Consider the following 12,879-nt stretch of genomic DNA (forward strand, 5'->3'; position numbering starts at 1 on the left):
GTTCTTGTCCCCACGATGAGCCACAGCCACCCCCACCTCTGCAGGAGACCCTCCAACACTAGCAGGTAGGTCTGGTTCAGTCTCTCCTGGGGTCACTGCTCCTTCCTCTGGGTCCCGATGCACACACTACTTTGTGTGTGCCCACCAAGAGTGGAATCTCTGTTTCCCCCAGTCCTGTCGAAGTCCTGCAATCAAATTCCACTAGGCTTCAAAGTCTGATTCTCTAGGAATTCCTCCTCCCGTTGCCGGACCCCCAGGTTGGGAAGCCTGACATGGGGCTCAGAACCTTCACTCTAGTGGGTGGACTTCTGTGGTATAAGTGTTCTCCAGTCTATGAGTCACCCACCCACCAATTATGGGATTTGATTTTGCTGTGATTGCACCCTTCCTACCATCTCATTGTGGCTTCTCCTTTGTCTTTGGATGTGGGGTATCTTTTTTGGTGAGTTCCAGTGTCTTCCTGTCGATGATTGTCCAGCACCTAGTTGTGATTCTGGTGTTCTCACAAGAGGGAGTGAGAGCACATCCTTCTACTCCACCATCTTGGTTCAGCTCTGATTTGTCTTAAGAAATTTAAATCTGGCAATTTTACTTTCTTAAAAAAAAGAAAACTATTTTTGTTATGTATTCATTTCCTGTCTCATGGCACTGTATGCTCTTTTGATCTAGTGTGGACCTAGACTTATCCTATTTTTACCTGAAAACAATTAGTCACTCAAGGCTATCATTTCTTTTGTAAATTTATGATATTTATCCAAGGCTTAAAAAATGATTTCTGAAGATACCTTGGTAACATTGAGGAAAGTCCATCTCATTGTAATTAAAGTAGTACCATTCATTAAAAGATTTTTTAAAACCCATGTCTCTGGAACACACAATACTGTCATGCATATTTAAACATAAAATAAGTGGTTAGACATAATTTTGTTAATGAAAAAATTCATATGTTGAAGAAACATAATTATTAATAAAGCTCTTATGGTATACAGAATATGTAATAGAGATTGATGAGTGAATCAAAGTAATACTAGAAAATTAAAAAGTAGAACAGGGCTTCCCTGGTGGCGCAGTGGTTGAGAGTCCGCCTGCCGATGCAGGGGACACGGGTTCGTGCCCTTGTCCGGGAGGATCCCACATGCCGCGGAGCGGCTGGGCCCGTGAGCCATGGCCGCTGAGCCTGCACGTCCGGAGTGTGTGGTCCGCAACGGGAGAGGCCACAACAGTGAGAGGCCGCGTACTGCAAAAAAACAAAACAAAAAAAAAAAAAACGTAGAAAAAATGAGAGGCAATAGTTAACGTATCTATATGAATGGCAATGACGTGTAAGATACAATAAGCCATGAAGGAGTAGTGTGTCTGGGGGGAGAGGAGGACATGGGACTGCTTCTCTGAAGAAAGAATTTGTTCAAGTTAGTCAAATTTGTATTAGTATTCACATTCTAATAAATGGAAACTTTGTTTTCAGATTTTTCAGATTGGGATTCTGCTAGTTTGACGCTCAATAATGAGACTTGTCAGAGAGCCGGGCATTTGAAAGTTGATGATAAATATCCATTTGTGTCACAATCAATGACCAAAAATCAGTCAGCATCCACAGAATTTGGACAGATGACCCTAATAGATAAAGAAAAGATTAATATCGGAGCGGTGTTTCTGTTAGGGAATTACACGCTCCATGACCTGTGTGAGTCACAGCTGCCAGAAAACAGAGAAAGCAAACAAGGTAATAAATAAGCACAGAGCACTCAACCGTAGGCCACCTCAGCATGGCTTCACCATAATCCTCATGTTTCCAAAATCATTTTGTGGCAAAATCTGCTTTGTGATTACTCCTTTTATTCAACCTGCAGCCAGACATCTTTTAGCAAGACCTTTGCATTCTTCCTCTGACCAAAGCAACATGATAAATAACAAAGAGAATTAGGAGAGAGTAAGTTCGTTAGGCTAGTATTTAGCATACACCTGAGAGTGGGTAGCAGGATTATATTTAGAATTTTGGGACTAGTTGGGAAACCTAGGTAGACATCTCAAGATTCCTTTCTCAAAATGTAGTTTTTTTAGCTTTATTTTTGTTTAGCTCTGAATTCATTAGTATTAGTTATAACTATATTCAATGTAACTAAAAAAGCACCTCCAAAACCAAACACTAAACTATTTCTTGTATTTTCTATGAGTTTATATATTTTAGAATTGGCTTTCCCAGCAGTAATGGGAGTCATTGGGGATTGCTACATAGTCCCTCCTTCTTAGCTGTGTCCACATAGTATATCAACTTATTATTTTTAATGAATTAATAGTTCACAAGGGATATTGGTTTTAAGGAGTGCTGATCATTTAAAAATAGTATATGGAAAATCAATTCTAATTCTACTAGGATGCCCAGTCTATTGATTAACCACACCTAATATATGTTCTCCATAAATACCAATTAATTTAGTGCCCTTGATCAGTCATATGATCAGGGCTATAGTAATCAATCATACACTGTTTTCTTTTTCCAGTCCTATAGTTTTATCTTCTTGTCCTTCCTTACCTGTAGAATTAATGTTACATTTACAAAAGATTCTCAGTTATCTCCTAGAGTAGTGACTACAAGCTATAAACTCAAAGTTTTTTTTATCTATACAAGTGACTTGTTTGCTCTCATTTCTCCATGAGCTTGGTAGGTCCAAGAAGCACGAATTCAAACAAAACAGCTACACGAACCCCCTCAACACAGGAAGATGTGAAACAGGAAAACTGGAAACTAAATACAAGCAACTTAAAACAGTTCATGCAGATCATTTCTCTTCTCAGTTGATACCTTTTATAAAGTAATAAGCAGAGTCTAGTTCTTGAGGGACCCAGGATTTGTGCATTTATTTATTTAATAAAGATTTATTCTATGCTGGGTCCTGGTAATTTTATATCTTAAATATTTCTGGAAACAGTCCCTCAGTGTAGGCCTGCATCATCTTTTTTTTGCATTATAATGCCATCAAATTCGTCTCCCTCTATTTATTTGTATGGCCTTCAAATTCATCCCTCCCGCAGCATTTAGAGTGATCTATCTCAAATGCACCAGTGATCGTGAACCACTCTTTAAAGCATACTAATGTCCAGCCATCTTAGAATGACACGAGGCTTTCATAATCTAACTTCTACCTGACTCTCCCTCTCTAGCCCTTTCTGTCTGTCCTTTGCTCTGGAATTCTGAACTGCTGGTGATGCTCTCTCATCTATCCCTGTATTTTAGACAAATATTCACCCTGTTTTATGTATGCTTCTCTCCCTGTCCTGCTACAGCTTTCCATGCTCTCTCCCTTTCCTGTCCTCTACTCCCTTGAATCTGACTGACCTCACTGTGTAAGTCTTAGCTCAGGCATTATCTCTAGAAAAGCCATCCCTGACACCTTTTATCTACATTCTTCTTTAAACTGCAATGTTTAGTACTGAGCAGGAACTCAGTAAATAATTATCGAGTAAAATAAATAAAGACTGTGTATACAAAGATGATTTCAAGAGATTGTCCTCTACAGTCTAGGAGCAAAGAGGATAGTTGTGAAGAAATAATTTACAGTTCAGGTGATGAAGATACACTAGAAAAATCTATAAAGTACTAAGGTAGCTACTAGGAAAGAGATACCTGTTTGGGGAAAGAGAGCTGTAATCAAGGAGGACTTCACAAAGCAGGCTGGGTCTTAAAAGATGAAAAGAAATTTGTCAGAAGAGTAGAGGAAAACATTTCAGATTAAGGAACTGATAAAAGCATGAAAAGTAACAGTAATTTTGGAAACCATGAATAACGTTGCAGTTGAAGCTTGGTGTGTTGTTAAATCAGTACTATTATGAAGTAGAGAACAGAGTATATTGCGACTTTATATGTTTGTCCTGTATTTTTAAATTTTGTTTGGTTTTTGATTGTTCTGTTCATTGATGTTTGGTGGATGAATTTGTAAATGAATCTTTGAGATGTTTGTGTGCCTGTAACATGGTGACATCTGGTATTTCCCAGATGGTTTGTTGAAGTTTTAGGTAATTAGAAGTATTTCTTAAAGAAGTAAATATTCAGCTAAAGATTAAGCTTAATTTAAATTGTCATTTGATAAAATTTTTTAAATCTATTTTTATAAAGATTATGTCTTTTATCTAACTGTTCTAAATAGTTAATTTTAACTAAACATATAGATTTGTCAGCAGAACTAGACTTAGAAATAACATCGGAGGAAGCACAAGAAAGGCTTGATGGAAGTGAAAATAACCACTCACAGGTATGTAAAAATGTAAATGTAAATTTCTGGCTCAATATTGTTTTCTATGCTTTAATGACATAACAGAGTTCAAATGAAATTACCTTTCAAAATTAACCTCTTAGAATCAATAGATAATAATTTAATATTTAGTTTTTATAGTGCTTTAATTACAAAGCTTAAAATATTGTTAGAATCTATTATAATTTATAGTTAAACTTTGTTCTTGGAATTGAGGCAAAAAAATTTCCTGAATATTGTTTGCTTCTTCCTTACATGATAAAGAAGGTGATAATCAAATACTGAATCGTATGATTAAGCAGTTGAAATTATGAACAATATATCGATGATGGTCCGTGAGTTAGATTCATGGAAGGAGAAATCATTCCCAGCTGTTCAAAATTTGCAGTTTCAAATTGCCAGTCACTAATGCCAAGATTAAAGATTTATTCTGTCTTGTGACCTCTATGTAATCGACCTAAGGATCTACATTCAGGGAGAGAAGGGGACATACAATCAACCCAATTGCTTATTAAGGAATCAAACCTTCCAGAATTGGACCTTTGTTGTTAGGGTACAAACAATAACTTTCTAATTTATTTCATTTCAGGGTAGGAAACCAGTAAATATTATTAAACAATGTTTTAGCCACTTTCATTAGTAGATATTAGAATAAAATATAACTGAATGAAAGCAGGTATTATATCAATGTATAATACTATCATAGTATATAATTTGCATTAAAATTTAGGAATTTGTTCCTCTTTCTGATTGGTGTTAATTGATTTTGGCTCCTAGTAATTTAAGGTTTGTCTATTCTCCAGTTACTAGTCCTTAAAAAAAAAATCCTTATGTGCACATAGGGACTCTTTAAGGTACGGTGAGGTGAAATATTTTTAAGTAAGGAAGCCTTTGTAACATTAAAAATCATCTCCTAATTCATTTTTGGTAGATTTAACATATATGAATTATTTAGTTCAAACAAACAGTGACAAAATTGGGTTTGTGAGTTCATGTTTTTCTCCTGTTTTAGGCTAAGGCAAGTTATTTTTCACTTCTTAGTTGTAATCCAGTGATTTGTGAGTAGCTAAACATAGATTAAGAAGTTTAACGGTTGTATTTTAATTATTCTCTAATTTTTCTTTGTCCATACTTGATTACTTAAGGATAAAGTTATTTTACAAACATGTACCCTGACAGAAAAGACATCTGAAAATCAAATCAAGCCAATTAATCTTCCGCTTTTGCATCTGCAAAAAATGCCTCAAGAACCAGAAATGAATAATGAATGTGATAGAGAGGACATATCTGTATGTTCAGGACTTCCTTGTGTACAAAAGTATGAGGAAATGTGGACCAAACAAGGCAAATTAGAGTGGAAAAATAACTTAAAACTCATCACAAATGAGTTAAAGCAGAAGTTTGGTGAAATTTTTGAAAAATACAAAATTACTGTTTGTCCTGAGGAAGAGCCACTACATGATACCCCTAAAGAAGGAGAAAACATAAAGGAAATACCTTCTAATTTGACAAATAATATACCTGACTGTGAGGCAAAAGATGCATTTGGAGTATCTGTCTCTCTAGCATTTCAAGCATTTCCTGAACAAAAAGAACCCAGTCTTGAAAATGTTTTTCCATCTTATTTAACCTCTGGGTACTGGGGACATGCTTGCCCATCATCTTCACAGCTTTATTTAAATGAAAATAAATTAGACTATGAAAGTGATAAACCAGACACTGAACATGTTTTTAACAAAAATGAGGAGAGTTTTTATAATGATACAAAAAATAAAAAAGTAAGGGACCCAGTAGTTACATTTGAAGTGCAAGAAGACCAAGAGTTTGATATGCAAATGGTACAAAATATGAACCAAAATAACACTAATTGGAAATTAGACATCGGATGTATACCTCAGTCTAGTGATCCCAAAAGACTTTTTGATTTATGGCTTGCCCGCTCCAATGAAATGAGACACATGATTCAAATAAAAAGTCGTGATATTTCTGCTGTTACAAATACTTATAAGAAAACCAAACCAATACAAGACTGGTTCCAGAAGCCATTGCTTGCAGATAATTGCAGTGCTAATAACTATAAAAGCATGGAACCTGAATTAGAAAATGGGAGTTCTTCTCCACCGAATAGTAACAGAACATCCAAAGTGTATCTAAATGAAGAATTACAGCAAGATATGCAAAGGTTTGAGAATGAGATAGGCATGTTACAAGTACAGTTCCTGGCTTTGGAAAAAGAGAAAATTCAACTTCAAAAAGAGGTAGAGGTTCATTTGCTGCTACTTTGTTCTTTCTCTTTATCAATGATCTGATCCATTCTGATTTTCCACTTATTAATAAAATGGGGTCAGCTAAATAGGTAATTGTGTAGAAGTAGATTACTTCTGCCATTTAAATAATAGGAAACTATTTTCATGGCTTTTGTTCCTTAATCAACTTAAGTCTCTCTCTGTCAGTCTTTCATATGGACTGGGAAACTAATTTAGCTACATGCCGTGTGACCTTCTGAGCCAGAATAAGCACAAAGGAAATTGCTTAAGAAATATAATAAGCTAGGGTTTGGGGGTTTTAAATATAAATTACACTTCTATAGTATGGGAAGGAAGCAGTGACTGAAAGAAGGGACATAAACACGTATTCCTGCTAAACTAATCTCTTCATTGTGCTTTAGTGTGTGCGATCTTCTCTGCTTTACTCAGTCCCTTGGCACTTAGAATTCCAACATGGCCACTTCAAGATATTTTTAATAACAAATACATGTACTCCCACATATTCTTTAATCACCACTCTCAGATGTTTCTGTTGAGTCAGACCTTTACATTATGTTGTTTAATAAAATGTGGTAAGTTTTGACATGTATGATTTTATCATATAGGTAGTATAAACCCTCAGCAAAAAAAATTCAGTATTTATCTCCAAAGGAGAAAACTGAGTTTTGACGTGCAGTGAGTTTTTTTTTCCTTCCAGTAATAGATTTTTTAATTTGTTTGTTTGCTCTTTTGTGTAAGAGGTGCATTGACTGAGTTTTAAAGATAGACGAAAATCTGTGGATATTCTCCTTTAAAAGAAAAAGAAATGAGCCCTACCCCCAACTGAGGCATTAAATTACTTTGCCAAAGTCACACTTTTAACTTATCTGATTAATTTGATGAATTCATTTGGTAATTTATCAGATTCAGGGTTACGGAATTGTATCATCTCTTTTGGTGCCATGAAATGCTAGGAAATGCCACTTTAGGGGCTTTGGACAAATCATTGAACCTTTCTTGGTTTTATTCCCATTATTGGTAAATAGTGGGGCTAAAGTAGATAATTACTTCCATACCCTTAAGCTATAAAATTTCTTGGTTATTGAATGTGAAATTGGGAGGCGTTACTCATTTTCCAGAATTCCACACTAACTAACAATTCATTAATTTCACTCTGCTCCTGTTTTTTGATAAACTTTGGTTCATATATTTTAGTGAACACCGTCACTTTTTTGATAGTCCCAGGATCCAAATGGAAAAAGAATTGTAAAAGGCAGTGGGGGAAGAATAGCTTCTGTGCAGAAAGAAGAATGTTTCCTTTTTGTTACTGAAGCACCAAGGTGTCACATCCTCTAAATTTGGCTGTTTAATGCAAAATCCAGGTGGTAAAGACCGAAGAGGACAAATTTTGTGTCTTTGTCTCTTTATTTCTCTATCTCTGCCATCAGACGGGGAAGAGTGGATGTGAATAGCTGCACAACATTAAAAAGCCCTTTTTGAAATTTTTAAAACTTTATTTCTTTTCCTCAAACAGAAAGAAGCAGAATTTACAAAAATTTCAATGACTTGTAATTTAAAAAAATTAAGCACAAAACTATTTTTATTGCTTAAAACCGGGGCAAACTCTGAGTCAAATAATTAATGAAAATGAAAAGGTCTTTATAATGAATAAGGTAATAACAATTATATGTAGTGTCAAACTTTCATTAAAGGTTGAAGAAGAAAAGAATAAGCACAAAAGTAGTGAAATGGAAGTATCAGAAAACATATATGATGCTGATGATAGTGGATTAATTCAACAGAGAAAGAGCAGAGAAACTAATAACCAACAGTTTCCTACCATGGAGAATGAAGATTCTGATAGGTAAGCCTATGTCAGTATTTAACAATAGATAATTGTTATTTTCCTATAAAACAAGTTCTCATTTGAGCTAATGTTCATGATTAACAAATTTTATATTTTACCAGGGTTATAGTTATTTCTAATACTCTTGTCCTTTAGCCTTAATACTAGAGTTAATTGGTTAACACACCACCGTATTACAGTATTAGAGTATTCTGGATTTGACTGTATACTTACCTTTACCAGTGTGTTGTATATTTAAATATATTTTATGTTAACTAATTAGCATCCTTTGATTTCAGCTTGAAGACTCCTTTCAGCATTTCTTGTGAGGCAGGTCTAGTGGTGATGACTTCCCTCAGCTTTGCTTTGTTTGGGAAAGTCTTTATCTCTCCTTCATTTCTGAAAGACAACTTTTCTGGATAGAGTATTCTTGGTTGGCAGTTTTTTTCTTTTAGCACTTTGAATATTGTCGTCCCTACTCTTTTGAAATCCATTGATAGACTTATGGGGATTCCCTTATAATTTACAAGCCTTTTACTTTTGCTGCTTTTAAGACTCTCTCTTTGTCTTTGATTTTTGACAATTTTGTTATAATGTCTCCTGGCGAGGATTTCTTTAAGCTGAGTTTGTTTGGTGACCTATGAGCTTTAGGAACTTGGATATCCAAATCTCTCCCCAGGTTTAGGAAGTTCCCAACCATTTTTTCTTTAAATAAGATTTCTGCCACCTTCTCCCTATCTTCTCTTTCTGGAACTGCAGTGATTTATGAATTATTTCTTTTGATGGTATCTGGTAATTCATTGATGGTATCTGGTAATTTCTTCCCACTTTTTCATTCTTTTTTTCTTTATTCTTCTCTGATTGGATAATTTCAAAGCTCCTATCTCTTAACTCACAGATTCTTTCTTCTGTTTGATCCATTCTGCTGTCAGTGCTCTTTATTGCATTTTTCCTTTCATTCATTGTATTCTTCAGCTCCAAAATTTCCATTTGGTTCTTTTTTATTATTTCTATCTCTTTGTTAAACTCCTCATCTTGTTTGTGTATTACTTTCCTGATTTTGTTGGGTTGTCTTTCTGTGTTTTCTTGTAGCTCACTGAGTTTCCTTAAAACTACTATTTTGAATTCTCTATCAGGTAGATTGCAGATCTCCATGTCTTTGGGATTTGTTACTGGAAAATTATTGTGATCTTTTGGTAGTGTCATGTTTTCTTGATTTTTTTTTTATGTTACTTGAAGTTTTGCATTGCTGTCTTTGCAGTTGAAGTAACAGTCACCTCTTCCAGTCTTTAATAACTGCCCTCTCCAGTGTACCCCAACTTGCATATTTTTGTTCCAGTGGTATGCTGGAACTTCTCTGCTGGAAACCTGGATTTCCACAAAGGCTCTCTTGTCTAAGACAGTGTTTTCCAGGGGTTCCCTGGATGTTGCTAAGAGTGGCTGGAGCCAGTTCATGGGCCATGCAGGGTCCACAGCAGGGATGCGGTCTGTATGTCTGTTACCACTTGGGTGGGCAGGACTCTACCCAGGTCCCTTGGTTTATGGTGCTGGATCCTGCAACTCCCACAAAGCCACTTTTGTCCGTGGATAGATGCCAAATTGTTGCTGCTGGTGGAGGGATACTATGAAGTACCTATTTTTCAGCCCTGATGCTGACGTGACCCCAACATGGGGGTGTTTAAAAGTAAATTTTCCCCCCAAGATATTTCCTTGAGTTCTTCTTTCATGTTATATGTACCTCATGTTATTTTTAAAAATCATGTAAATTAAACATTATAGATCAAAACAAAACAATATAGTAGAAATCTAATTATTACTCCCATGTCTAAGAATCATTGCTTTTAGGCAGTGAACTTCAGCTTTTCAGTGTAGCACTTGAGGTTCTTCAGAATGTCTTTCCAGACTCATCTCTCTGCTTCTTTCCATGTATTTTGTACTTTTCCTTCCAAGTTCCTAGGAAACACCTAGATGCCATGTGCCTGATCTTTGTGCTCACATTCTAATCACCAAGTAGAATGATTTTCTCCATTTTCTTTTCCTCATGACCTCCTCTGTTTATTTAACCTCTTCTGTAAAGCTTTCCTATGTTCACTTATAACTTTCATATGTCAACTCTTACATATCACATTGTATCATAATTGTGTATCTGTCTTTGAAGCAAGAATTTGTATTTGCTTGCATATGGTTGGTACTTCATAACTGTTTTGTGAACTAATAAATGACTTATGATGGGTAAGAGTTGGAATTTTTTAAAAATTGTTTTTTTATTCTTTATCAGTAGAATTATTAGAAAACATTGGCTTTTTTATGGATTTTTTTAAGTAGCGGTCCTGGCATGCATATGAAGGAAGTAAAGAAAAATGAAAATGAAAAATGGACATCAAAAGAATGTGTGATTACACCAATGTTTGAGAAGGACGATTCACTGATCGGTGGTCTGCTACACATGAATGATGACAGCAGTTTAAGTGGAGTAGATCAGGATGATGGCAGGTAAAATCTACAAATTCTTTATTTTTAGGTCAAGAAATATTAGCACTGAATACTTTTTCTGGAAATAGAACAGCATAATATAGTGTACAGGGCACGACAAGAGAATTCTCAACTATACCAGATGAACGCTGCTGAAAGGTTAAGATGAGGACGAGTGGCTTTGACCAGAAGTAGTTTCAATAAATATTCCCCATGGAAGCTGGACTGTAGTGAATAAGTATAAACGGCTCCTTAGGGAATATTTACTGGGAAAGGCAATAGAGAACTGGATGGTAACTGAAGAGGAACGTGGAGTTCAAGGGAGTTTCCTTTCTCTTTTTATGTTAAGATCGGAGTTTTTAGAGTATGTTTGTATGCTGTTGGAAATGAGCCAGTAGAGGATGCATTTATTCAGTTTAATCTTGTTTGCATGTCCAATATTAGAAAGCTTATTGATTGTATTACATTATCTTTAAAATATTATAGTAAACTAATTGTACATAATACTTCTATTCACGTATAGTTTTATGGTAAGGGCTTGTTCACTGATTTTGAAGTGTAATATTCTTATATAATTGAATATGCAGATGAGTACTTAAAATTATTCTATCATACATAGATTTTTAAAAATTATATAATCATAAATTTACAAACATTTAGGCCATACTGAATAAGATTTAATCATTCCTTGATAATTCTAGATGACAGTATCATCATGAGTGGCTATGGTTTTGTAAGGTACTCTAAAACAGATTATGTTAACTTCATAGTGGTTTAGATTCCAGGGAAAAGGGTAAGATTTTGTTTATATTCGATAGAAAAAAAAACTATTAACAATCTATCACAGATTATTACTTTTGGATTATAAAGTTCTAAATTACAAAAGTCATGCTTCCTATACTAAAAGTGTCATTAACATGTATTGTGTGCTAAGTATATGTTGAATGCATGAATAAACAGCTGAATGGGTGAATGAATGCCTGTTGATGAATTTCTTTACAATAGCAAATCTTTATTGAAAATAGAATTCCAATATTGCCTAGGTCTAAAGCCTTTTTATTTTTAAAAAATATGTGTAAGATTCAGAAATTATTATTTATAGTTATAACTAGACATGGAATAATAATACAGATTCATTTTCTATCATATTACTTAAAAACACTTAAAAATAAATATTACATTCTCATCATATTGTGAAACACAAGTGTTGAAGCCAGATTTCCTGGGTTTGAATTCTGGGTCTGCTGCTGATCTGCTGTAGGGGCTTGGGCAAGTTACTTAGCCTTTCTGTGCTCCATTTCTTCCTGTGTAAATGACCTAATGTATTACCTCTCTCCCAGAATTGTTGTGAGGATTAAAATGCCTTTAAGACATGTAAGGTGCTTATAATAATGCATAGCAGTTACATAGTAAGTCCTCAAAAAGCTAATATCATGATTATTAAAAAAGAGTTTCTTTCATATAAGGACTTAATACTTTCCAAATAGGTTTTAGTGCCATAAAGTTAATTTTTATTGAAAATGACAATAACAAAAAACCCTGGTATATTTCTTCCTGTCAAATAATGCAAGTAACGTTATGCTTTTCCTTTTCCTTTGATTGTCAGCTTGATCTAATTTAATGCTTTGTTAATATTATTATGGTATATTTTCTTTGTCCTTTAATATTACTCTTTCTATTTATTGTTTAATCTCTTTTATAGAAAATTAATTACCGATGCAAAGATTTTATGTAAAAAACAATAGGTTTAGGTATTCTTTGCATTTTAAATATTTAATGTTTGCCTGAAAAGAATCGTTTGTTTTTTTAGGGCTGCAAAGGAAACATCTAACGAAAAGAACAAGGTAGAGTAAACAATTAATTATAAAAAATATTATCCTGTAGTAAAAAATTACTTTGTAAAAGGTATAGTGGAAAAATAAAAAATCTTCCTTTGTTGTAGAAAAAATAATTTAGAAACACTGTTGATAAAATTATCCCTTTGATAAAAATCTGTTCTTTTAAAACGTATCTGTGTTTTTGCTTTAATAAAGAGATATTTATCATCTCTGTACACTTAGTATAT

The 12,879-nt window shown here is 34.4% G+C and overlaps 1 protein-coding gene across 7 annotated transcripts in view; it reads left to right on the forward strand.

Moving 5' to 3' along the window:
* ANKRD26 (ankyrin repeat domain containing 26) overlaps nt 1-12,879 on the forward strand; it is a 93,189-nt gene that overhangs the window by 41,928 nt on the left and 38,382 nt on the right. For 2 of the 7 annotated variants that reach the window (XM_033439242.2, XM_033439248.2), the window contains 5 exons: nt 1,466-1,723; nt 4,168-4,250; nt 8,209-8,360; nt 10,665-10,835; nt 12,625-12,658. In XM_033439242.2, the coding sequence (XP_033295133.1) occupies nt 1,466-1,723; nt 4,168-4,250; nt 8,209-8,360; nt 10,665-10,835; nt 12,625-12,658 (698 nt within the window). Of the gene's footprint in view, nt 1-1,465; nt 1,724-4,167; nt 4,251-5,395; nt 6,509-8,208; nt 8,361-10,664; nt 10,836-12,624; nt 12,659-12,879 lie in introns of all 7 variants that reach the window. The other 5 variants (XM_049706140.1, XM_033439243.2, XM_049706139.1 and 2 more) reach the window with 5 other exon arrangements.

This window comes from Orcinus orca, chromosome 2 (assembly GCF_937001465.1).
Source record: "Orcinus orca chromosome 2, mOrcOrc1.1, whole genome shotgun sequence".
Classification (NCBI taxonomy): domain Eukaryota; kingdom Metazoa; phylum Chordata; class Mammalia; order Artiodactyla; family Delphinidae; genus Orcinus; species Orcinus orca.